The sequence below is a fragment of the Eucyclogobius newberryi genome, unplaced genomic scaffold (assembly GCF_026437365.1).
Source record: "Eucyclogobius newberryi isolate DKJ021-1_F unplaced genomic scaffold, fEucNew1.0.hap1 SCAF_7, whole genome shotgun sequence".
NCBI classification, from domain to species: Eukaryota; Metazoa; Chordata; class Actinopteri; order Gobiiformes; family Gobiidae; genus Eucyclogobius; species Eucyclogobius newberryi.
The window spans coordinates 40,257,384-40,284,397 of NW_027316389.1; the positions used below are offsets into that span (position 1 = coordinate 40,257,384).

The 27,014-nt window shown below is 47.7% G+C and overlaps 1 protein-coding gene across 3 annotated transcripts in view; it reads right to left on the minus strand.

Moving 5' to 3' along the window:
- The window catches only part of mef2aa (myocyte enhancer factor 2aa), a 158,349-nt gene that overhangs the window by 95,445 nt on the left and 35,890 nt on the right, over window positions 1–27,014 (minus strand). For all 3 annotated transcript variants that reach the window (XM_072435347.1, XM_072435345.1, XM_072435346.1), the window contains exon 2: window positions 436–639. In XM_072435347.1, the coding sequence (XP_072291448.1) occupies window positions 436–639 (204 nt within the window). The remainder of the gene's footprint in view (window positions 1–435; window positions 640–27,014) is intronic.

Here is a 27,014-nt window from a genome sequence, read left to right on the forward strand (position 1 = left end):
GCACTATCAGTACCAGACCCCAGCACCATCAGTACCAGACCTCAGCACCATCAGTACCAGACCCCAGTACCATCAGTACCAGGCCTCAGGACCATCAGTACCAGACCTCAGCACCATCAGTACCAGACCCCAGCACCATCAGTACCAGACCCCAGTACCATCAGTACCAGGCCTCAGGACCATCAGTACCAGACCTCAGCACCATCAGTACCAGACCCCAGTACCATCAGTACCAGGCCTCAGGACCATCAGTACCAGACCCCAGCACCATCAGTACCAGACCTCAGCACCATCAGTACCAGACCCCAGTACCATCAGTACCAGGCCTCAGGACCATCAGTACCAGACCTCAGCACCATCAGTACCAGACCTCAGCACCATCAGTACCAGACCCCAGTACCATCAGTACCAGGCCTCAGGACCACTCACACTCACCTCCACAATGTCAGAGTTGGTGCGGCTCTCGTGCGGCTCGTTGTACTCGGTGTACTTCAGAAGTACTTTGTCCATGTCGGTGCTGGCGTACTGGAACAGTTTGTTGGAGCTGTTGAAGATGATGAGGGCGATCTCACAGTCACAGAGGACGCTCAGCTCGTAGGCCTTCTTCATCAAACCAAACTTCCTCTTGGTGAACGTGACCTGCACACATTAGACAGACCTTAGACAGAATACCATCTCCATGGTGACAAGTAGGAGGCAAGAACAGTTATGCAGTTTCCCACAGTATCTGCGTCGCTGCCACAGCTGCCCTTGAGCTGACGGTCAGAAAATGTAGCTGCTAATCTGCACCAATGGCGCTTCTGACCAGCAATTATTAACACCACATTCACAGAGAGCGAGCCAATCAAATGTACTCAAGTACTTCAGAGTGAGAGACTACGAGAGATCACAACTGGACCAGGTTTCAACAATAAATCCTCCCCGAGGGCGGGGCAAATCTAGCTCAGAGTATTTATTCATTAGAAATCTCTGGTTCAGATTCCAACACCGATGTGATTGGCTTAGTGCCACGAGCCAATACAATAAACAAAGAAAAAGAATAACAGCTCTATCAGATTAAAAAGGATTTAAGATAAAAGCTGAAAAGTCTTGATATTTAAAACATTTCCCGAACAAATCATGTTTCTAACCAGGGTTTTCCGTTGACCCTCATTGACTGACCCATGCTCCAGGTGTCCAGGCTCTTGAACTAGATCCTAACTCTAGTTCAGGACACTGGACACAATGATTACACAGGGAGGACAAGCTGGCTTTGTTCAAGGATGTATCTGTGCCAAGTCGGGGATTGGACTCACAACCTTCACGCTGCATCTGAAGCAGTTCAAAGCTGAAGCTGCTGCAGGTGGAGTCAGTGTGAAAGTCCTGCTCTGATCTCCCTCTGGAGCCTCTTGTGCCAGGATCTCTCTCCTTCTATTATGTCAAGTGCCTCTAATCCAAAGCAATGGTCCAATTATGGAGCTTTTCACTCTGCTCTGACAATGTGACTGTTACCAAGGTGACAGATAACAGGATCAGCTCTGCTCCAGAGCAGTGGACAGCCCTGTGCGCTCTGCTTCTACAGGAACACATGGTCCAGAGGGCAGAGGTCCAAACGCTGTGTCAGGAACACACCATCCACTACAAAGGCTGTTATATATATTTGCACTTTGGAGCATATCGACAATCGGCTTTAAATATTGTAAAATATTGTATTTAGAGCAGCTGCAATAAAGAATACGCCTGAAGATTTATTTGAACTCTTTGTGTGAAGATTGAACACACAAAATGTGGCTCTAGATCTCTCTTATCCAGTTTGTAAAAAAAAAAAACAGATCCGTGAATGAGTTTAGTGAATTCAAATTATATGATTTGTTGAAAATAATCATTAAAAAAATATTTATTGCATAGCCTCTATGTGATGTGTGTGTTAAAGAGAGATGACATTGATGTGCTTACCAATTATAAAATCACTGAGTTTAAAAGCCTTAACTAGTGCTAACAGTAAGATTTGTTGGCGTTAGCCTCCTAAGAATCCTACCATTGTAACATTTACTTTACTTTGAACAACTTTGAACTTTTATGGCTAAAAATATACTTAACCAATTTTATTAATTCATTTAACAGTAGTGTTGATTATTTTTTGCGCAACTCTGTTGCTCTTATAAAATGGAAAACTCGCAGTAAACGCCTCGCAATGTTTAGTCCAAGAGCTGATTCCAGAGTGCCCAAGTTATTTTCCCGACTTGTTTTCCCGACCTGTGCGGGCGTTCATCTGCAGAGTTCGCGAGGACTAAATGAATCCTTGTGTCGGTCTGCTCCAGGGCAGCTGTGGCTACAGTAGTTTAGTGTAGGGAGTGAATTGCTTATGCTATACATATGTGATCGACCACGGGTAAAACCGCCATGAGTCGGCCTCGGCAAAATTGACCGCGTTAGCCGCTTTAGCTCGCTACATTCCAAGCTAGCACTGGGCCATGTTCTTTTTTCCTCGGCTTCAGCATAACAAATACAGGCTTGAATTTAATGTGACCACTTTATCTTTGTGTTTTTTTTACTGTTTTTTACTGTAGCCTGCGTTAGCCGCTTTAGCTCGTTCCAAACTTTTTTTTTTCACTTTTCAGACTTGGCGCTCACAGCTGGAGTTGATCAAAAACTATGCAGAAGTCCAGTGCATTACAGCTTCCACTTTGCACAGCAGGTACTATTTATTACACATATTTACTTCACTTCACTTTATTAAATGTACAGTAAAGTGCAAATGCAGAATAGCAATAATAGACACGCAATAATGTCACATTCATATGCATATAACTGATGTAAATAGAGTGTTTATTTTATCATTATTATTAGTATTATTTTGTATTACGCTATGTCTATGTCTCTGTGTTGACCCTGCGACATGTTGGCCACTGTCCAGGGTGTACCCCGCCTAAGACCCAAAGTCACTGGGATAGGCTCCAGTCACCCGCGACCCCGAAAGGGAACAAGCGGAGGAAAATAGATGGATGGATGTATTACGCTAGCTGTTTTTATTTTATCTTTATTTCCCCTCCATTTCTTATTAAGAAATGAGAGGTTCTGTCTATAGGAGATTTTGTTTATAAGAGTTCTTCTATTAAGAGTGTTTTTTAAACTTCCTATAAGTTATCTGTCCTTTTCCTCTGTATCAACCTGCGTTGCAACAATGAAATTTCTCCATGTGTGGACAATAAAGGAATACATTATCTTATCAAATGTCACTTGTCTTAATCTCATTCCTTCGCTCTCTCCCTCTGTCTTCTACAGATACACTTTCCCTCAAACCCTCTGCAGCCGCTCAGCACGGAGAGGCGACGCGCGCGTTCAGCACTTCAGGTATTTATATTGAAACTCTCACATTGTGTTAAATAAAATGAGTTAATGAGTGTTTTATGTGAAATAGTTAGCCATTTCTTAAATGTCCTGTTATTTGCTTACAGCTTTGATGCCAAGAGACCAGGTGTGGTCCCACCTGGACTGAACATTGACAGGCAGACCTATCTGCATGAAAAAATCAGGCCTTTCTGTGCTGACGAGGCAAAAGACATCACATGCCCAGCTCCAAGAGTCACAGCACAGAAGAGGATGTGGATGTGATCTCTGATGTAATTGGACTCTGATGGTGTACATATCATATCTATTATATCATTAATTAATACATTTTTATGATGTACATATCACCACTTCCTATTGCACGACATAACTTTATACCTTTATATTTCATTATGTACATATCATGCCGTTTTGCTGTTTGTGTTGCACTGAATCACCTGTGAATTCTGTTTATCGACAAATGGCAATAAACCCAATTTTAATATATATATATATATATATATATATATATATATATATATATATATATATATATATATATATATATATATATATATATATATATATATAGTATATAATAGAATATAGTAACTTCTGATTCTGATTCAAGTCCAGTTCACATCAATAACAACACTCCTCTTGAGTCTTGAGTGACAGCTGTAGGGGGAGGGGCTGTCAGTGTGACAGGGGGAGGGCTTATCTCAATGAGATGCAAATGAGCCCCGCCCCCTGTGACTCTGGGTGAGAATCTTTAGAGGCCGTTTTCTCAGTGAAAGGTTTTGAGAGTTGTTTACATTCAAATGACCACAACTTACTCAAATATGATCAGATGAGTGACACATCATTGTAAAGCTTTGAATTCAGACTTTCAGAATCTGTGAATAACTCAAAATGTCTCCGGGTAGACTTGTAACTGGTTTATCCACGGTCAGACACATATGATGTTCTTTCCACTTTATCTTAAAAGGGTAAACATTATTATTATTTGGAAAACACAAACATTTCCTCTCAAGACACTGGTTGAAGTTTAAATGTGAAAGATTTAGTCGGACTAATGATGAATTGACATAAATGATTATCTCAATATTTGTTTGCATTATCTTGAAAATAATAATTCCACATATTTTAACAATGATTCAGGAATGTACTAAAATATTCCTGTAAATGTTCCTGCATCGCGCAAAACATGAATGGAAATTATAGTATAATATAATAATTTTACATATCTCAAAAACACAGCAAATGCGATATTCTCTTTTTATTTATTGCCCACCTTAAATGGCAGACAACAGTGGACAGCACCAGCCTCCTGCTTCTCCCGGTGAGGTCACTGTTGGAGGTGAGCAGTCTGCATGCTGAGTCAGAGCCCTGGCCCTCTTATAGATCTCCATGTAAGCATAAGCCTGTAACATGAGCTGTGGGTGGGACAGGGTCATCCATCATTACCCCTCCTCTCCCTCTTGCTTTCTCCAAAGTCACTCTTAGTCCTGGACATGGCCCGATGTGGTCAGCTCATACGTGTTCTTCTGTTAGACCAGTGATTTACAGTGATATACTATCACAAAAAAACATAAAGAGAGGCATGATGCTGGTGTCATATAGATGTCTGGTAAAATGTGTGTTTTGGAAAATCAGAATCAACCACTTAACAAAATACTGCCCCTCCTTCAACCGCGACCTTAACGTGGTGGAGGGGATTGAGCGCCCGAATGGTCCCATGAGCTATGTTGTCGGGGGCTTCAAGCCCTTGGTAAGGTCTTCCAAGGCAAACAGGTCCTGGGTGACGGGTCAGACCAAGAGCCGTTCAGGAACCCCTAATGACGAGAGCTACAACGAGGCCAGTTATGTCGTCCGGAATGGCGTTACCGGGACCTTATCCTGGAGCCAGGCATGAGGTGGGTGCTCGACGGCACAGCCCGGTCGAGCATGTGCGGGAGGTTGAGCAGTACTAGATGAGATATAGTCAGCCTCACCTCCACTCAAGAGAGACTGGACACTCCACTTCTCTGGTGTCACCCCGGGGAGAGGCAGTGGGCTGGTGTGGGCTTATAGCCCCATAGCTCAGCGACCATGTGTAGGAGTTCACCCCAGTGAACGAGAGGGTCGCTACGCCTTCGGGTTGGGGACAGGTCTCTCACTGTTGTGTCGGCCTACGGGCCGAATAGCAGAGTACCAGTTCTTGGAGTCCCTAGGAGGGGTAAAAGACACTGCATTGACTGGGGACTCCGTTGTTCTACTGGGGGATGACACCTGGAGAGGGGTGATCGGGAAGAACGGCTTCCCCGATCTGAACCCGAGCGGTGTTCAGTTATTGGACTTCTGTGCTAGCCACGGATTGTCCATAATGAACACCATGTTCAAGCACAAGGTCCATCAGTGCACATGGCACCAGGACACCCTAGCCCGGAGATCAATGATCGACTTTGTTGTCATGTCATCTGACTTCCAGCCGCGTGTCTTGGACACTCGGGTGAAGAGAGGGGCAGAGCTGTAGAGCACCACCTGGTGGTGAGTTGGATCCTCTGGCGGAGGAGGAAGCCGGACAGACTTGGCAGACCCAAACGCATTGTGAGGGTCTGTTGGGAACGTCTAGTGGAGCCTCTGTCAGTAGGGTATTCAACTCGCACCTCCGTGAGAGCTTCTCCCATGTCCCGGGGGAGGCTGGGGACATTAAGTCCGAGTGGACCATGTTCTCAACCTCCATTGTCAATGCAGCTGCTGGAAGCTGTGGTCTCTGGTGACGGTGGCAACCCCCGAACCCGGTAGTTACAATAGCAGATTTTAGTACACTTCACAAATGAGCTGTTTATTACTTGGACAATTGGAAAGTTTGTATTTTTTCAAAGAAAGATTGTGTCAAGTCCATGGATATCCTTTCCGTTAGAATTTGAGTGATGAGAGACTTTTTTACTGTATGTTCATTAGAATGCTTGTTCAAATTTGGCCAAAGTTTTCTTTATTAAATGTTTTGCTAAATACTGAGATGGATAAACAGATAAACAGCATTGAAGTTTCAGGGTTCAGAGCCCACCACAGCACTGAAACTGCACTAGTTAATAAAAGGAGCATCGGTAAAGGGCTCACCCACTAACCAGGAGCTCATTGGTTCAAACTGAGTCTGTACTGCCCCTTCACACCTATACTACCAATCCACTGTAATGGTCTCAGTGGAAACATTTGAGCTGCTGTACCTGATTTTCACACTGCGAAAAAAAAACCTTAAAGCACATTGTTAATATTCACACACATTCATACTTTTGTTACAAAGTGATGCTTTTATAACATATTATTCAAGGAAAAACTAAACATTTTATGAATTACAATTTTCAGAAACCCCAGCTGTAAGAAATATGTTATAATATGAAAATTGAAGGTCTCTTACTTTGTCAACACAGGCAAATCACTGGGAATGGAAGAGGAACCTCCAGCTACAGTCCTGACCAAGCCTAGCACAAAGAGCCTGCAGTGACCACAGCTCGAGGTAACCCAGCGGCATAAGAGGATGACACATTTCCCTATGGGAAAAGTGTACATTAACCTTACCCAAAACCATTCACTGACCACTTTGCCACATTTGCTTTTTTGTTAAGATTTTGTGATCAAAGGCACAATTGACAATTGATAATAGGGATGAGAGAGAAGGGAGGACATGCAGTAAATAGTCAGAGTCTAGAAACTCACGACACTGCGGCCGGCTGGACCTGGAGCCCGGCATATGTGTGCTGAGACTTAACCACTCCACCAGACTTTGCCACATTTCCATAGATGTCCCTCAAGAATGTATTGTATGACATAATTAACCACAGACATGGCTGAGGTGCAGTGGGCATGTGCCTGGCTAACCACTCTGCCATTCAGACACAGGACAACCACAGTGACCACGGGTCAACATTCTGCACCAGACGCTCAGAGCTCAGCATCTCCGCTTTGTACAACTGTATCATACTTTTGATAAGGTCGTTATTATGAGAAAATCCCTTTGGTTTAACAGGAGCAGAAATAGAGCTTGACCTTTAAAAACAAAGTCCAGCTGAACTCATTTGGTCACTTACCAGTGGTCAGTATCTTTCATGAAACGTTCAGTGTTTTTTACGTTAGAATTTAAGGACCTTGATTTTGAAGCATGAGCGAAGAGCATGTGTCAGAATGTATTATGAGCTTTTAGATATGAAACGAGTTTATTGTGCAGAATGAAAATAATCCTGTGACGAGCTGGGTGTACCCGCCTAAGGCCCAAAGTCACCGGGATAGGCTTTACAAACGGTAAATATGAATGCACGAATGAATGAAAAATATATATGCTAGCAATGAGTAAGAATGAGTATTTTTAGTTGCATTAGAAGATGAGTAATATTCTAAAAGGTCTGGACAAGTGTTTGCTAATGCCAAAGACTTAAGGACTCACAGACTCCCAACTGACATCAAACACTCATTGTCTGTCCCCGGGCCCCCAGCTCCATCAGAGGGGCCGCTGCACGAGGGTTGAAGCTCCTTGTGGTGGTACACATGGCACATGCAAAGGAGGCCCCTGGAGGGTGGCACCAGCTGCAGACTGACCCAGCCCCAGGCCCCTCTGGCCTCTCTGCCAAGGCCCCTGCTCGGGCTCCGGGGCCACAGCTCTGTCTGCACACATCAGCTCACCCTGACAGCCGAGAGCCCCTGGAGCTCTCTGTGGAAGGGACCCCACGTGTCCTCACGGGGGCCGACCTTGGAGCAGAATTAGCACTTGCTGATTCCACTTGGAATGGGCTTTTGTCAGGTGTTTAACAGCAGAAAAGACAAAGTCATTCTTCTTATTTTGCACTTCTTTTAGGCCAAGATTACACTTTACAACCAATGGAAATGTGATGTTTGACATGGTGGAAACAAGTAAACAGTCATTAGTTCAGTAGAACACACGAGTTAAGGGTTTCAATCCCAGCTCACGTTGTTACATCATATTATTGCGTCCTTGAGCACGGCACTTGCCCCGTCCTCAATACTGTAAGTGCTTTGAGAACAAAAGTACATAAGTATTATTTACTGTAAATGTGTTGTTGGTAACACTTCGCCCCAATTCACATCAAAGCAGTAACAGCATCATACACTTAGGACTCCGCCTCCAAAAGGCGTGTCAGTGTAAACAATGTGCATCACATCAGGACCTCTGGGAATGTCGCAGTCACCCAATTCAAACAAGTACAAGAGGCTTGTTATTATTGTTGACCGCAGCACAGAGGCTGACCGCAGCACAGAGGCTGACCGCAGCACAGAGGCTGACCTCAGTACAGAGGCTGACCGCAGCACAGAGGCTGACCGCAGCACAGAGGCTGACCTCAGTACAGAGGCTGACCGCAGCACAGAGGCTGACCGCAGCACAGAGGCTGACCGAAGCACAGAGGCTGACCGCAGCACAGAGGCTGACCTCAGTACAGAGGCTGACCTCAGTACAGAGGCTGACCTCAGTACAGAGGCTGACCTCAGTACAGAGGCTGACCTCAGTACAGAGGCTGACCGCAGCACAGAGGCTGACCTCAGTACAGAGGCTGACCGCAGCACAGAGGCTGACCGCAGCACAGAGGCTGACCTCAGTACAGAGGCTGACCGCAGCACAGAGGCTGACCGAAGCACAGAGGCTGACCGCAGCACAGAGGCTGACCTCAGTACAGAGGCTGACCGCAGCACAGAGGCTGACCTCAGTACAGAGGCTGACCGCAGCACAGAGGCTGACCTCAGTACAGAGGCTGACCGCAGCACAGAGGCTGACCGCAGTACAGAGGCTGACCTCAGTACAGAGGCTGACCGCAGCACAGAGGCTGACCGCAGCACAGAGGCTGACCACAGTACAGGCCACAGTACAGAGGCTGACCGCAGTACAGAGGCTGACCGCAGCACAGAGGCTGACCACAGTACAGGCCACAGTACAGAGGCTGACCGCAGTACAGAGGCTGACCGCAGTACAGAGGCTGACCGCAGTACAGAGGCTGACCGCAGCACAGAGGCTGACCGCAGTACAGAGGCTGACCGCAGTACAGAGGCTGACCGCAGTACGGAGGCTGACCGCAGCACAGAGGCTGACCTCAGTACAGAGGCTGACCTCAGTACAGAGGCTGACCGCAGCACAGAGGCTGACCACAGCACAGAGGCTGACCGCAGTACAGAGGCTGACCGCAGTACAGAGGCTGACATCAGTACAGAGGCTGACCTCAGTACAGAGGCTGACCGCAGCACAGAGGCTGACCACAGCACAGAGGCTGACCTCAGTACAGAGGCTGACCGCAGCACAGAGGCTGACCACAGCACAGAGGCTGACCGCAGTACAGAGGCTGACCTCAGTACAGAGGCTGACCGCAGTACGGAGGCTGACCTCAGTACAGAGGCTGACCGCAGCACAGAGGCTGACCGCAGCACAGAGGCTGACCGCAGCACAGAGGCTGACCGCAGCACAGAGGCTGACCGAAGCACAGAGGCTGACCGCAGCACAGAGGCTGACCTCAGTACAGAGGCTGACCTCAGTACAGAGGCTGACCTCAGTACAGAGGCTGACCGCAGCACAGAGGCTGACCGCAGCACAGAGGCTGACCGAAGCACAGAGGCTGACCGCAGCACAGAGGCTGACCGCAGCACAGAGGCTGACCTCAGTACAGAGGCTGACCTCAGTACAGAGGCTGACCGCAGCACAGAGGCTGACCTCAGTACAGAGGCTGACCGCAGCACAGAGGCTGACCGCAGCACAGAGGCTGACCTCAGTACAGAGGCTGACCGCAGCACAGAGGCTGACCGAAGCACAGAGGCTGACCGAAGCACAGAGGCTGACCGCAGCACAGAGGCTGACCGAAGCACAGAGGCTGACCGAAGCACAGAGGCTGACCGAAGCACAGAGGCTGACCGAAGCACAGAGGCTGACCGAAGCACAGAGGCTGACCGCAGCACAGAGGCTGACCGCAGCACAGAGGCTGACCGCAGCACAGAGGCTGACCGCAGAGAGCATGTGGCAGTGGCAGACACACACACACCCGCCCCAAAAACACAACCAAAAACACCAACACACTACCGGGCTACCCACAATGCCCCTCTCTCTCTTAAAGGGCCGGACTGGTAACACTAACAAGAGTAACGTTTGTATCCGGTCACTGATGCAACATTCCATTTCCATCAAGTCTGAAACCACGTGATTGGGCCCGATTTCCGATCATGTGACATCACTACCACAAACCCAGAGCCAGGTTTGTTTCCCAGCTGCAGAGAGAGAGAGACTTGGCGTGTCGTGGGCGTATCGTGGGCGTGTCGTGGGCGTGTCGTGGGCATGTCGTGGGCGTGTCGTGGGCGTGTCGTGGGCGTGTCGTGAGCGCGTCGTGGGCGTGTCGTGGGCGTGTCGTGGGCGTGTCGTGGGCGTGTCGTGGGCGCGTCGAGAGTGCGTCATGGGCGTGGGAGGTGCAGAGGAGGAGGGGAGGGATGCAGAGGAGGAGGAGAGGGATGCAGAGGAGGAGGAGAGGGAGGTGGTGGGTCGCAGTACGTCTGAAGCGGCCGAGCCAACTGAGTGAGGGTTCATATCGGACCGGCTGTGCGCTGATTGGGAGCAGAGGAGGTGCCGAGGAGGTGCACCGGTGCCACGGGGAGGCGTGACTTGGGTGCGTTGATTGAAGATGGGGAGCAGGTGCAAGGGGCAATGTCCTGGGAATCCTCTGTCCTTACACCCTCCTTCTGTCCTTAGACCTTCCTTCTGTCCTTAGACCCTCTTTCTGTCCTTAGACCCTCCTTCTGTCCTTAGACCCTCCTTCTGTCCTTAGACTCTCCTTCTCGGCCAGGAAAAACTACAAAAACCTCCATGAAAAAAAGTAGAAACCTGGAGGAGTTCCGTGGTGAAGGAGAGATCTGACTCTCACAGACGGACAGGAGGACAGGAGGACAGGAGGACTGGAGGACATGAGGACTGGAGGACATGAGGACTGGAGGACAGGAGGACATGAGGACTGGAGGACATGAGGACTGGAGGACAGGAGGACATGAGGACTGGAGGACAGGAGGACATGAGGACAGGAGGACAGGAGGACTGGAGGACAGGAGGACAGGAGGACAGGAGGACTGGAGGACAGGAGGACAGGAGGACTGGAGGAAAGGAGGACAGGAGGACAGGAGGACTGGAGGACAGGAGGACTGGAGGACAGGAGGACAGGAGGACTGGAGGAAAGGAGGACAGGAGGACTGGAGGACAGGAGGACTGGAGGACTGGAGGACTGGTGGACAGGAGGACAGGAGGACTGGAGGACAGGAGGACAGGAGGACTGGAGGACAGGAGGACTGGAGGACAGGAGGACAGGAGGACTGGAGGACAGGAGGACTGGAGGACAGGAGGACATGAGGACAGGAGGACATGAGGACTGGAGGACAGGAGGACTGGAGGACAGGAGGACAGGAGGACTGGAGGACAGGAGGACAGGAGGACTGGAGGACAGGAGGACTGGAGGACAGGAGGACATGAGGACTGGAGGACAGGAGGACAGGAGGACTGGAGGACAGGAGGACTGGAGGACAGGAGGACATGAGGACTGGAGGACAGGAGGACTGGAGGACAGGAGGACATGAGGACTGGAGGACAGGAGGACTGGAGGACTGGAGGACAGGAGGACTGGAGGACAGGAGGACAGGAGGACTGGAGGACATGAGGACTGGAGGACATGAGGACTGGAGGACAGGAGGACTGGAGGACAGGAGGACAGGAAGACAGGTGCCTTGATGTAGATGGTGGAGTTAGGTCTTCCAGGCTGAATTTACGCAGGCTTCATCACTACTTTCAATACTATTTTTGAAGACATTCAATAATCCTTCTGTTGTCCATGAAGTATATTTAAAGTAGTTTTCTTTTCTGTGTTGTTTAATTGGACAGTTCTTGTTGTAAAGTTTCAAGATTATATCTAAAAAGTTTTTTGTAAGCTGCATTTACGTCAGGCTCCACATAAACACCAGCTTTGAGAAGCTACTTCATTCATATTATTGACTGTGTAGTATTTTTACTACTATAGCAGAAATAATTAGGGCCCTCAATTGTTTTGAGGTACATTTCAGGTACATTTATATCAGATCCTGTAAACACAACTTACACTCATCTCTTCTTCTACTCTACTTCAGTCTAAGCCTCTCCTTTTATACCAAACATGTCACACCCTTTAAAGTTACTCCTTTTGTCAACATTCATGCTAAAGGTTTGCTTAAGCTGATTCATGTACTTTTTAATATTTTTAAAATGAGTGTTTAAGCTCCAGCTTCATTATTGATTGTATCATTAAATGTTGAGTCTGAATAACAGAGTTTTTTGCTGTATGTTTTATTAAATGTATTTAATGCATTTAAACTGCAGGGTTGTTTTCACTCTCTTCACTTTCATGCTTCACATTTGAGACTTTAGACATGTTTTAAATTTTACAAGACATTTAAATAAAATGATTAATAATTAAGACATTGAAAACGTTTTCCAATTTTACAAAAACTGTTGACACCAAACTCTCTCTTTTGGAAGCTGACTAATGTTTAATAATAATAATAATATATGCACGTCACTTCCAACACGCTCACTCTGTTCAGACAAGTCTGGATGGACAGGCGCTTTCGCTGCCAGCTGAATACACTCAGGATGTCTTAATGGGAACACTGCGTCCTCCCTGGAGAGGAAGAGCTGTGGGCCCCCGGGCGTCTGATGTGCCACGAGATCACCCAAAACCAGCCACCTCGGCCCGGGAATTCAACCCTTTCACCTTCAGCAGCCAAATCCTCAAACTTTTAATGACTTGGGCAATTACCGCGACTTGAGTTGGCTTAATGGCATCCTGCGCTCACCAGGCAACACCGGGCCATTTCCGAGCTCGCTCGCTCACCAAAGTACAGCTAATCACTGTCACTTCACATGTGGAGAAGCTCTGGCACGGCAGCGCAGGCTAAACTTAGTTCTGAGACGGAGTGAAAGAGAGTTTGTTAGAGCAGAATATGGACTTATGGACAGAATATGACTGTATTTTGTCTCTGTGAGACAAACATGATTTTAGTGAGAGGTTTGGATTGAGTGTGATTATAGAGACACTGAGCTCTGTGAAGCGGCGCCAGTGCACCACGTCCTGTACAAATGTGCAAGTCACCCCGTTCACCCGTTCACCCGTTCACCCGTTCACCTCGTTCACCCGTTCACCCGTTCACCCCGTTCACCCGTTCACCCGTTCACCTCGTTCACCCGTTCACCCGTTCACCCCGTTCACCCGTTCACCCGTTCACCCCGTTCACCCGTTCACCCGTTCACCCCGTTCACCCGTTCACCCCGTTCACCCCGTTCACCCGTTCACCCGTTCACCCCGTTCACCCGTTCACCCCGTTCACCCGTTCACCCGTTCACCCGTTCACCCGTTCACCCGTTCACCCCGTTCACCCCGTTCACCCGTTCACCCGTTCACCCCGTTCACCCGTTCACCCGTTCACCCCGTTCACCCCGTTCACCCGTTCACCCGTTCACCCGTTCACCCCGTTCACCCGTTCACCCGTTCACCCGTTCACCCCGTTCACCCGTTCACCCGTTCACCCCGTTCACCCCGTTCACCCGTTCACCCGTTCACCCCGTTCACCCGTTCACCCCGTTCACCCCAATCAACCCAACCATGAACCACTGGAGACGTACACACTTATCTCCATGACAACTGGCTTCAATCTAAAAAGCGGCGCGAGTGCTGTCTTCCCCCGGTGATGTGCGTGTAAGTCTGTGTGTGTAAGTCTGTGAGTGTAAGTCTGTGAGTGTAAGTCTGTGAGTGTAAGTCTGTGCGTGTAAGTCTGTGAGTGTAAGTCTGTGCTTGTAAGTCTGTGAGTGTAAGTCTGTGAGTGTAAGTCTGTGAGTGTAAGTCTGTGAGTGTAAGTCTGTGAGTGTAAGTCTGTGAGTGTAAGTCTGTGCGTGTAAGTCTGTGAGTGTAAGTCTGTGCTTGTAAGTCTGTGAGTGTAAGTCTGTGAGTGTAAGTCTGTGAGTGTAAGTCTGTGAGTGTAAGTCTGTGAGTGTAAGTCTGTGAGTGTAAGTCTGTGCGTGTAAGTCTGTTTGTGTAAATCTGTGAGTGTAAGTCTTTGCGTGTAAGTCTGTGCATGTAAGTCTGTGTGTGTAAGTCTGTGTGTGTAAGTCTGTGAGTGTAAGTCTGTGCTTGTAAGTCTGTGTGTGTAAGTCTGTGCATGTAAGTCTGTGCATGTAAGTCTGTGTGTGTAAGTCTGTGCTTGTAAGTCTGTGTGTGTAAGTCTGTGAGTGTAAGTCTGTGCATGTAAGTCTGTGTGTGTAAGTCTGTGAGTGTAAGTCTGTGCGTGTAAGTCTGTGTGTGTAAGTCTGTTTGTGTAAGTCTATGAGTGTAAGTCTGTGAGTGTAAGTCTGTGTGTGTAAGTCTGTGCGTGTAAGTCTGTGTGTGTAAATCTGTGTGTGTAAGTCTGTGAGTGTAAGTCTGTGAGTGTAAGTCTGTGAGTGTAAGTCTGTGAGTGTAAGTCTGTGAGTGTAAGTCTGTGTGTGTAAGTCTGTGCGTGTAAGTCTGTGTGTGTAAGTCTGTTTGTGTAAGTCTGTGAGTGTAAGTATGTGCGTGTAAGTCTGTGTGTGTAAATCTGTGTGTTTAAGTCTGTGAGTGTAAGTCTGTGAGTGTAAGTCTGTGCGTGTAAGTCTGTGAGTGTAAGTCTGTACGTGTAAGTCTGTGAGTGAAAGTCTGTGCGTGTAAGTCTGTGCGTGTAAGTCTGTGAGTGTAAGTCTGTGAGTGTAAATCTGTGTGTGTAAGTCTGAGTGTAAGTCTGTGTGTGTAAGTCTGTGAGTGTAAGTCTGTGTGTGTAAGTCTGTGTGTCTAAGTCTGTGAGTGTAAGTCTGTGTGTGTAAGTCTGTGAGTGTAAGTCTGTGCTTGTAAGTCTGTGAGTGTAAGTCTGTGCTTGTAAGTCTGTGAGTGTAAGTCTGTGTGTGTGTAAGTCTGTACATGTAAGTCTGTGAGTGTAAGTCTGTGAGTGTAAGTCTGTGTGTGTGTAAGTCTGTACATGTAAGTCTGTGAGTGTAAGTCTGTGAGTGTAAGTCTGTGTGTGTGTAAGTCTGTGAGTGTAAGTCTGTGCTTGTAAGTCTGTGAGTGTAAGTCTGTGCTTGTAAGTCTGTGAGTGTAAGTCTGTGTGTGTGTAAGTCTGTACATGTAAGTCTGTGAGTGTAAGTCTGTGAGTGTAAGTCTGTGTGTGTGTAAGTCTGTACATGTAAGTCTGTGAGTGTAAGTCTGTGAGTGTAAGTCTGTGTGTGTGTAAGTCTGTACATGTAAGTCTGTGAGTGTAAGTCTGTGAGTGTAAGTCTGTGTGTGTGTAAGTCTGTGCATGTAAGTCTGTGAGTGTAAGTCTGTTAGTGTAAGTCTGTGAGTATAAGTCTAATATACTAAGGTCTAAGAGCAGATTGTGTGGTGACGTTTAGCCCAGTCACGTCTGCGTGAAGGTGACAGTAGTTGTGACTGGACAGTCTGAGCTTTTGAGCGCTGAGGAGGAAAGCAACTTAATCTTCAGTTTAACAACTTGCAAAATTAAACATATAATTATAATTCTGTGAAATATTTCAAATATCTAGAGTTGGTTCTAGACCTGGTTAAAATTTGACAAATGTATTGAGCAAATATCCACAACTTTACAAAGCAATCTCACCTGTTTGACTGAATCAGACATGACCCTGAGCCCTGACCCCTGACCCCTGACCCCTGACCCCTGAACCCTGAGCCCTGACCCCTGACCCCTGACCCCTGAACCCTGAGCCCTGACCCCTGACCCCTGAACCCTGAGCCCTGACCCCTGACCCCTGCTGTAAATGTCAGGAAGAGCATTGCTTTATTTCATAATCAAACAGTAAAGTTCATGGATTTAACATAAACAATCCCCTACCACCACAGCAATATGCAAACTTAAGACAAATCATGTGTGAGATTTGAAAGAGATTCTAAATGAACTCATATTCAAAGTCATAAATCCAGCTCCTGAGCCACTTCACATTTGTTCAAAGACAAAACAGCAACGAGTCATTCAAAATGTCACAACATGTGTAACTTGTATCAACAAAGACAATAAAGCTACAGAAACCTCCAGAAGTCAGAGCTGAAACACTCTAAACGTGTCACACTCTTCCACAGGTCGGTGTGAAACGTTTCTTGTGTTTGTTGTCACAAAGATGTTTAGCCATAACAATTTGTGTCGTTTTGTTTTAATCGTGTTCCATAAATGCAGAAATGTTATCTATTGAAGTCTAACTGTAAAACGTGTATTTATCAAGTACAGAATACACATAATAGTGTAAAACTCTGGCTGGGAAGTGCTAGTGGCATGTAATTATTAATTGTATTGTGATAATTAATTGTATTGTATTTATTAATTGTATTGTAATTATTAATTGTATTGTAATTATTAATTGTATTGTAATTATTAATTGTATTGTGCTAAATTTGAAACTTTGAAACGCATTATTTACATTTGGGGTTTTGCGTTTCATTTTTAAAAGGTTTTTCATCTGCGACTTGTCTCAAGCAGTTCACTAAAAATGGGAATAAATGGACACAAATGTTTGAGTGGAATCCAGTTCTTGATCTTGACCAGAGAGAACGATGAAGTGTGGGACCAGCACAGCGGACCATCGTGCACTTGACCTTTGTGCTCCTGGGTCTGACCTTTGTGCTCCTCCTGGTCAATCTAAGAAGGTCATGAGAGGAACCAGAGCTGGACACATGCTTCATGGTATACAGCCCCCTCACAACACATGCTTCATGGTATACAGCCCCCTCACAACACATGCTTCATGGTGTACAGCCCCCTCACAACACATGCTTCATGGTGTACAGCCCCCTCACAACACATGCTTCATGGCATACAGCCCCCTCACAACACATGCTTCATGGTATACAGCCCCCTCACAACACATGCTTCATGGTATACAGCCCCCTCACAACACATGCTTCATGGTGTACAGCCCCCTCACAACACATGCTTCATGGTATACAGCCCCCTCACAACACATGCTTCATGGTATACAGCCCCCTCACAACACATGCTTCATGGTATACAGCCCCCTCACAACACATGCTTCATGGTGTACAGCCCCCTCACAACACATGCTTCATGGTGTACAGCCCCCTCACAACACATGCTTCATGGTATACAGCCCCCTCACAACACATGCTTCATGGTGTACAGCCCCCTCACAACACATGCTTCATGGTGTACAGCCCCCTCACAACACATGCTTCATGGTGTACAGCCCCCTCACAACACATGCTTCATGGTATACAGCCCCCTCACAACACATGCTTCATGGTATACAGCCCCCTCACAACACATGCTTCATGGTGTACAGCCCCCTCACAACACATGCTTCATGGTATACAGCCCCCTCACAACACATGCTTCATGGTGTACAGCCCCCTCACAACACATGCTTCATGGTGTACAGCCCCCTCACAACACATGCTTCATGGTGTACAGCCCCCTCACAACACATGCTTCATGGTGTACAGCCCCCTCACAACACATGCTTCATGGTATACAGCCCCCTCACAACACATGCTTCATGGTGTACAGCCCCCTCACAACACATGCTTCATGGTATACAGCCCCCTCACAACACATGCTTCATGGTATACAGCCCCCTCACAACACATGCTTCATGGTGTACAGCCCCCTCACAACACATGCTTCATGGTGTACAGCCCCCTCACAACACATGCTTCATGGTGTACAGCCCCCTCACAACACATGCTTCATGGTGTACAGCCCCCTCACAACACATGCTTCATGGTGTACAGCCCCCTCACAACACATGCTTCATGGTGTACAGCCCCCTCACAACACATGCTTCATGGTGTACAGCCCCCTCACAACACATGCTTCATGGTATACAGCCCCCTCACAACACATGCTTCATGGTGTACAGCCCCCTCACAACACATGCTTCATGGTGTACAGCCCCCTCACAACACATGCTTCATGGTGTACAGCCCCCTCACAACACACGCTTCATGGTGTACAGCCCCCTCACAACACATGATTCATGGTGTACAGCCCCCTCACAACACATGCTTCATGGTATACAGCCCCCTCACAACACATGCTTCATGGTGTACAGCCCCTTCACAACACATGCTTCATGGTATACAGCCCCCTCACAACACATGCTTCATGGTATACAGCCCTCACAACACATGCTTCATGGTATACAGCCCCTTCACAACACATGCTTCATGGTGTACAGCCCCCTCACAACACATGCTTCATGGTGTACAGCCCCCTCACAACACATGCTTCATGGTATACAGCCCCCTCACAACACATGCTTCATGGTGTACAGCCCCCTCACAACACATGCTTCATGGTGTACAGCCCCCTCACAACACATGCTTCATGGTGTACAGCCCCCTCACAACACATGCTTCATGGTGTACAGCCCCCTCACAACACATGCTTCATGGTGTACAGCCCCCTCACAACACATGCTTCATGGTGTAAAGCCCCCTCACAACACATGCTTCATGGTATACAGCCCCCTCACAACACATGCTTCATGGTATACAGCCCCCTCACAACACATGCTTCATGGTGTACAGCCCCCTCACAACACATGCTTCATGGTATACAGCCCCCTCACAACACATGCTTCATGGTGTACAGCCCCCTCACAACACATGCTTCATGGTATACAGCCCCCTCACAACACATGCTTCATGGTGTACAGCCCCCTCACAACACATGCTTCATGGTGTACAGCCCCCTCACAACACATGCTTCATGGTGTACAGCCCCCTCACAACACATGCTTCATGGTATACAGCCCTCACAACACATGCTTCATGGTATACAGCCCTCACAACACATGCTTCATGGTATACAGCCCCCTCACAACACATGCTTCATGGTATACAGCCCCCTCACAACACATGCTTCATGGTATACAGCCCCCTCACAACACATGCTTCATGGTATACAGCCCTCACAACACATGCTTCATGGTATACAGCCCTCACAACACATGCTTCATGGTGTACAGCCCCCTCACAACACACGCTTCATGGTATACAGCCCTCACAACACATGCTTCATGGTGTACAGCCCCCTCACAACACATGCTTCATGGTGTACAGCACCCTCACAACACATGCTTCATGGTATACAGCCCCCTCACAACACATGCTTCATGGTGTACAGCCCCCTCACAACACATGCTTCATGGTATACAGCCCCCTCACAACACATGCTTCATGGTATACAGCCCCCTCACAACACATGCTTCATGGTGTACAGCCCCCTCACAACACATGCTTCATGGTATACAGCCCCCTCACAACACATGCTTCATGGTATACAGCCCCCTCACAACACATGCTTCATGGTGTACAGCCCCCTCACAACACATGCTTCATGGTATACAGCCCCCTCACAACACATGCTTCATGGTGTACAGCCCCCTCACAACACATGCTTCATGGTGTACAGCCCCCTCACAACACATGCTTCATGGTGTACAGCCCCCTCACAACACATGCTTCATGGTATACAGCCCCCTCACAACACATGCTTCATGGTATACAGCCCCCTCACAACACATGCTTCATGGTGTACAGCCCCCTCACAACACATGCTTCATGGTGTACAGCCCCCTCACAACACATGCTTCATGGTGTACAGCCCCCTCACAACACATGCTTCATGGTGTACAGCCCCCTCACAACACATGCTTCATGGTATACAGCCCCTCACAACACATGCTTCATGGTATACAGCCCCCTCACAACACATGCTTCATGGTGTACAGCCCCCTCACAACACATGCTTCATGGTGTACAGCCCCCTCACAACACATGCTTCATGGTGTACAGCCCCCTCACAACACATGCTTCATGGTGTACAGCCCCCTCACAACACATGCTTCATGGTATACAGCCCCCTCACAACACATGCTTCATGGTATACAGCCCCCTCACAACACATGCTTCATGGTATACAGCCCCCTCACAACACATGCTTCATGGTAGTACAGCCCCCTCACAACACATGCTTCATGGTATACAGCCCCCTCACAACACATGCTTCATGGTGTACAGCCCCCTCACAACACATGCTTCATGGTGTACAGCCCCCTCACAACACATGCTTCATGGTATACAGCCCCCTCACAACACATGCTTCATGGTGTACAGCCCCCTCACAACACATGCTTCATGGTGTACAGCCCCCTCACAACACATGCTTCATGGTGTACAGCCCCCTCACAACACATGCTTCATGGTATACAGCCCCCTCACAACACATGCTTCATGGTATACAGCCCCCTCACAACACATGCTTCATGGTATACAGCCCCCTCACAACACATGCTTCATGGTGTACAGCCCCCTCACAACACATGCTTCATGGTGTACAGCCCCCTCACAACACATGCTTCATGGTATACAGGCCCTCAAAACACACGCTTCATGGTGTACAGCCCCCTCACAACACATGCTTCATGGAATACAGCCCCCTCACAACACATGCTTCATGGTATACAGCCCCCTCACAACACATGCTTCATGGTATACAGCCCCCTCACAACACATGCTTCATGGTGTACAGCCCCCTCACAACACATGCTTCATGGTGTATAGCCCCCTCACAACACACGCTTCATGGTATACAGCCCCCTCACAACACATGCTTCATGGTATACAGCCCCCTCACAACACATGCTTCATGGTGTACAGTTCCCTCACAACACATGCTTCATGGTATACAGCCCCCTCACAACACATGCTTCATGGTGTACAGCCCCCTCACAACACACGCTTCATGGTATACAGCCCCCTCAAAACACATGCTTCATGGTATACAGCCCCCTCACAACACATGCTTCATGGTGTACAGCCCCCTCACAACACATGCTTCATGGTATACAGCCCTCACAACACATGCTTCATGGTGTACAGTTCCCTCACAACACATGCTTCATGGTATACAGCCCCCTCACAACACATGCTTCATGGTATACAGCCCTCACAACACATGCTTCATGGTATACAGCCCCCTCACAACACATGCTTCATGGTGTACAGCCCCCTCACAACACATGCTTCATGGTATACAGCCCCCTCACAACACATGCTTCATGGTATACAGCCCTCACAACACATGCTTCATGGTGTACAGCCCCCTCACAACACATGCTTCATGGTATACAGCCCCCTCACAACACATGCTTCATGGTGTACAGCCCCCTCACAACACATGCTTCATGGTATACAGCCCCCTCACAACACATGCTTCATGGTATACAGCCCCCTCACAACACATGCTTCATGGTGTACAGCCCCCTCACAACACATGCTTCATGGTATACAGCCCCCTCACAACACATGCTTCATGGTGTACAGCCCCCTCACAACAAATGCTTCATGGTATACAGCCCCCTCACAACACATGCTTCATGGTATACAGCCCCCTCACAACACATGCTTCATGGTATACAGCCCCCTCACAACACATGCTTCATGGTATACAGCCCCCTCACAACACATGCTTCATGGTATACAGCCCTCACAACACATGCTTCATGGTATACAGCCCCCTCACAACACATGCTTCATGGTATACAGCCCCCTCACAACACATGCTTCATGGTGTACAGCCCCCTCACAACACATGCTTCATGGTGTACAGCCCCCTCACAACACATGCTTCATGGTATACAGCCCCCTCACAACACACGCTTCATGGTATACAGCCCCCTCACAACACATGCTTCATGGTATACAGCCCCCTCACAACACATGCTTCATGGTGTACAGCCCCCTCACAACACATGCTTCATGGTATACAGCCCCCTCACAACACACGCTTCATGGTGTACAGCCCCCTCACAACACATGATTCATGGTATACAGCCCCCTCACAACACATGCTTCATGGTGTACAGCCCCCTCACAACACATGCTTCATGGTGTACAGCCCCCTCACAACACATGATTCATGGTATACAGCCCCCTCACAACACATGCTTCATGGTGTACAGCCCCCTCACAACACATGCTTCATGGTGTACAGCCCTCACAACACATGCTTCATGGTGTATAGCCCCCTCACAACACACGCTTCATGGTATACAGCCCCCTCACAACACATGCTTCATGGTATACAGCCCCCTCACAACACATGCTTCATGGTGTACAGTTCCCTCACAACACATGCTTCATGGTATACAGCCCCCTCACAACACATGCTTCATGGTATACAGCCCCCTCACAACACATGCTTCATGGTGTACAGCCCCCTCACAACACATGCTTCATGGTGTACAGCCCCCTCACAACACATGCTTCATGGTGTACAGCCCCTTCACAACACATGCTTCATGGTATACAGCCCCCTCACAACACATGCTTCATGGTATACAGCCCCCTCACAACACATGCTTCATGGTGTACAGCCCCCTCACAACACATGCTTCATGGTGTACAGCCCCCTCACAACACATGCTTCATGGTATACAGCCCCCTCACAACACATGCTTCATGGTGTACAGCCCCTTCACAACACATGCTTCATGGTATACAGCCCTCACAACACATGCTTCATGGTATACAGCCCCTTCACAACACATGCTTCATGGTATACAGCCCTCACAACACATGCTTCATGGTATACAGCCCCCTCACAACACATGCTTCATGGTGTACAGCCCCCTCACAACACATGCTTCATGGTGTACAGCCTCCTCACAACACATGCTTCATGGTATACAGCCCCCTCACAACACATGCTTCATGGTGTACAGCCCCCTCACAACACATGCTTCATGGTGTACAGCCCCCTCACAACACATGCTTCAGTGACTCGACCATGAGGATTTGTCCCAGTTTGATGGAGACACAGGGAGGATCATCTGTCTCTCTCAGAGCAGCAGCGTGGAACTGTTTCTGAACAAGCTCTTGCAGCCGAGTGCAGAGTCCAGCTGCTCCCAAACAACATGTCCAGCCTTCAGTAGACCACAGCTAACCACAGACCACAGTTGGCCACCACAGACTGCAGCAGACCACAGCTGACCACCACAGATTGCAGCAGACCACCACAGACCACAGCTGACCACAGCAGACCACAGCTGACCACCACAGAACAAACGCTTTGAAAATAATTTACCAATAAGTTTTGGTCTGGAATCCAACCCAGTCGCTCCAATGTCCAAAGGGAGTGATTGACAGGTCATTGACAGGTGGATTAACCAATCAGACGAACGCATTGTCCGTTCGTGTCTAAACAAACATGGAGGCTCACGAGGAAAGAATAAAAATAACACAGACTGAGACGCGAGTCAGCAAGAGACGCACTAAACTCTGTGAATCTGAGGTAATAAATATATTGTTTTTAATGTTCCGAAAATATTTGAGATATGTCTTCAGTACTTGAGAGACACAAAGTCTTCTGCACGTGAGAGACACGTTGACACAAAGTCTTCTGCATGTGAGAGACACGTTGACACAAAGTCTTCTGCATGTGAGAGACACGTGACACAAAGTCTTCTACATGTGAGAGACACGTGACACAAAGTCTTCTGCATGTGAGAGACACGTGACACAAAGTCTTCTACATGTGAGAGACACAGACACAAAGTCTTCTGCACGTGAGAGACACGTGACACAAAGTCTTCTGCATGTGAGAGACACTGACACAAAGTCTTCTGCATGTGAGAGACACGTGACACAAAGTCTTCTACATGTGAGACACATGACACAAAGTCTTCTGCATGTGAGAGACACGTGACACAAAGTCTTCTACATGTGAGAGACACGTGACACAAAGTCTTCTGCATGTGAGAGACACGTGACACAAAGTCTTCTGCATGTGAGAGACACGTGACACAAAGTCTTCTACATGTGAGAGACACGTGACACAAAGTCTTCTGCATGTGAGAGACACGTGACACAAAGTCTTCTGCATGTGAGAGACACGTGACACAAAGTCTTCTGCATGTGAGAGACACGTGACACAAAGTCTTCTGCATGTGAGAGACACGTGACACAAAGTCTTCTACATGTGAGAGACACGTGACACAAAGTCTTCTGCATGTGAGAGACACGTGACACAAAGTCTTCTGCATGTGAGAGACACGTGACACAAAGTCTTCTGCATGTGAGAGACACGTGACACAAAGTCTTCTGCATGTGAGAGACACGTGACACAAAGTCTTCTACATGTGAGAGACACGTGACACAAAGTCTTCTGCATGTGAGAGACACGTGACACAAAGTCTTCTGCATGTGAGAGACACGTGACACAAAGTCTTCTACATGTGAGAGACACGTGACACAAAGTCTTCTGCATGTGAGAGACACGTGACACAAAGTCTTCTAGCATGTGAGAGACACGTGACACAAAGTCTTCTGCATGTGAGAGACACGTGACACAAAGTCTTCTGCATGTGAGAGACACGTGACACAAAGTCTTCTGCATGTGAGAGACACGTGACACAAAGTCTTCTAGCATGTGAGAGACACGTGACACAAAGTCTTCTGCATGTGAGAGACACGTGACACAAAGTCTTCTGCATGTGAGAGACACGTGACACAAAGTCTTCTGCATGTGAGAGACACGTGACACAAAGTCTTCTACATGTGAGAGACACGTGACACAAAGTCTTCTACATGTGAGAGACACGTGACACAAAGTCTTCTGCATGTGAGAGACACGTGACACAAAGTCTTCTACATGTGAGAGACACGTGATACAGAATCTTCTGCATTTGAGAGACACGTGACACAAAGTCTTCTACATGTGAGAGACACGTGACACAAAGTCTTCTGCATGTGAGAGACACGTGACACAAAGTCTTCTGCATGTGAGAGACACGTGATACAGAGTCTTCTGCATGTGAGAGACACGTGACACAAAGTCTTCTACATGTGAGAGACACGTGACACAAAGTCTTCTGCATGTGAGAGACACGTGACACAAAGTCTTCTGCATGTGAAGACACGTGACACAAAGTCTTCTACATGTGAGAGACACGTGACATAAAGTCTTCTACATGTGAGAGACACGTGACACAAAGTCTTCTGCATGTGAGAGACACGTGACACAAAGTCTTCTACAAAGTCTTCTAATGTGAGAGACACGTGACACAAAGTCTTCTGCATGTGAGAGACACTGTGAAACAGAGTCTTCTGCATGTGAGAGACACGTGACACAAAGTCTTCTGCATGTGAGAGACACGTGACACAAAGTATTCTGCATGTGAGAGACACGTGACACAAAGTCTTCTACATGTGAGAGACACGTGACACAAAGTCTTCTACATGTGAGAGACACGTGACACAAAGTCTTCTGCATGTGAGAGACACGTGACACAAAGTCTTCTACATGTGAGAGACACGTGACACAGAGTCTTCTGCATGTGAGAGACACGTGACACAAAGTCTTCTGCATGTGAGAGACACGTGACACAAAGTCTTCTGCATGTGAGAGACACGTGACACAAAGTCTTCTACATGTGAGAGACACGTGACACAAAGTCTTCTGCATGTGAGAGACACGTGACACAAAGTCTTCTGCATGTGAGAGACACGTGACACAAAGTCTTCTACATGTGAGACACGTGACACAAAGTCTTCTACATGTGAGAGACACGTGACACAAAGTCTTCTGCATGTGAGAGACACGTGACACAAAGTCTTCTGCATGTGAGAGACACGTGACACAAAGTCTTCTGCATGTGAGAGACACGTGACAAAAAGTCTTCTGCATGTGAGAGACACGTGACACAAAGTCTTCTGCATGTGAGAGACACGTGACACAAAGTCTTCTACATGTGAGAGACACGTGACACAAAGTCTTCTGCATGTGAGAGACACGTGACACAAAGTCTTCTGCATGTGAGAGACACGTGACACAAAGTCTTCTACATGTTAGAGACACGTGACACAAAGTCTTCTGCATGTGAGAGACACGTGACACAAAGTCTTCTGCATGTGAGAGACACGTGACACAAAGTCTTCTGCATGTGAGAGACACGTGACAAAAAGTCTTCTGCATGTGAGAGACACGTGACACAAAGTCTTCTGCATGTGAGAGACACGTGACACAAAGTCTTCTACATGTGAGAGACACGTGACACAAAGTCTTCTGCATGTGAGAGACACGTGACACAAAGTCTTCTACATGTGAGAGACACGTGACACAAAGTCTTCTGCATGTGAGAGACACGTGACACAAAGTCTTCTGCATGTGAGAGACATGTGACACAAAGTCTTCTACAAAGTCTTCTACATGTGAGAGACACGTGACACAAAGTCTTCTGCATGTGAAAGACACGTCACACAAAGTCTTCTACATGTGAGAGACACGTGACACAAAGTCTTCTGCATGTGAGAGACACGTGACACAAAGTCTTCTGCATGTGAGAGACACGTTACACAAAGTCTTCTACATGTGAGAAACACGTGACACAAAGTCTTCTACATGTGAGAGACACGTCACACAAAGTCTTCTACATGTTAGAGACACGTGACACAAAGTCTTCTGCATGTGTGAGACACGTGACACAAGGTCTTCTACATGTGAGAAACACGAGACACAAAGTCTTCTGCATGTGAGAGACACGTGACACAAAGTCTTCTGCATGTGAGAGACACGTGACACAAAGTCTTCTGCATGTGAGAGACACGTGACACAAAGTCTTCTACATGTGAGAG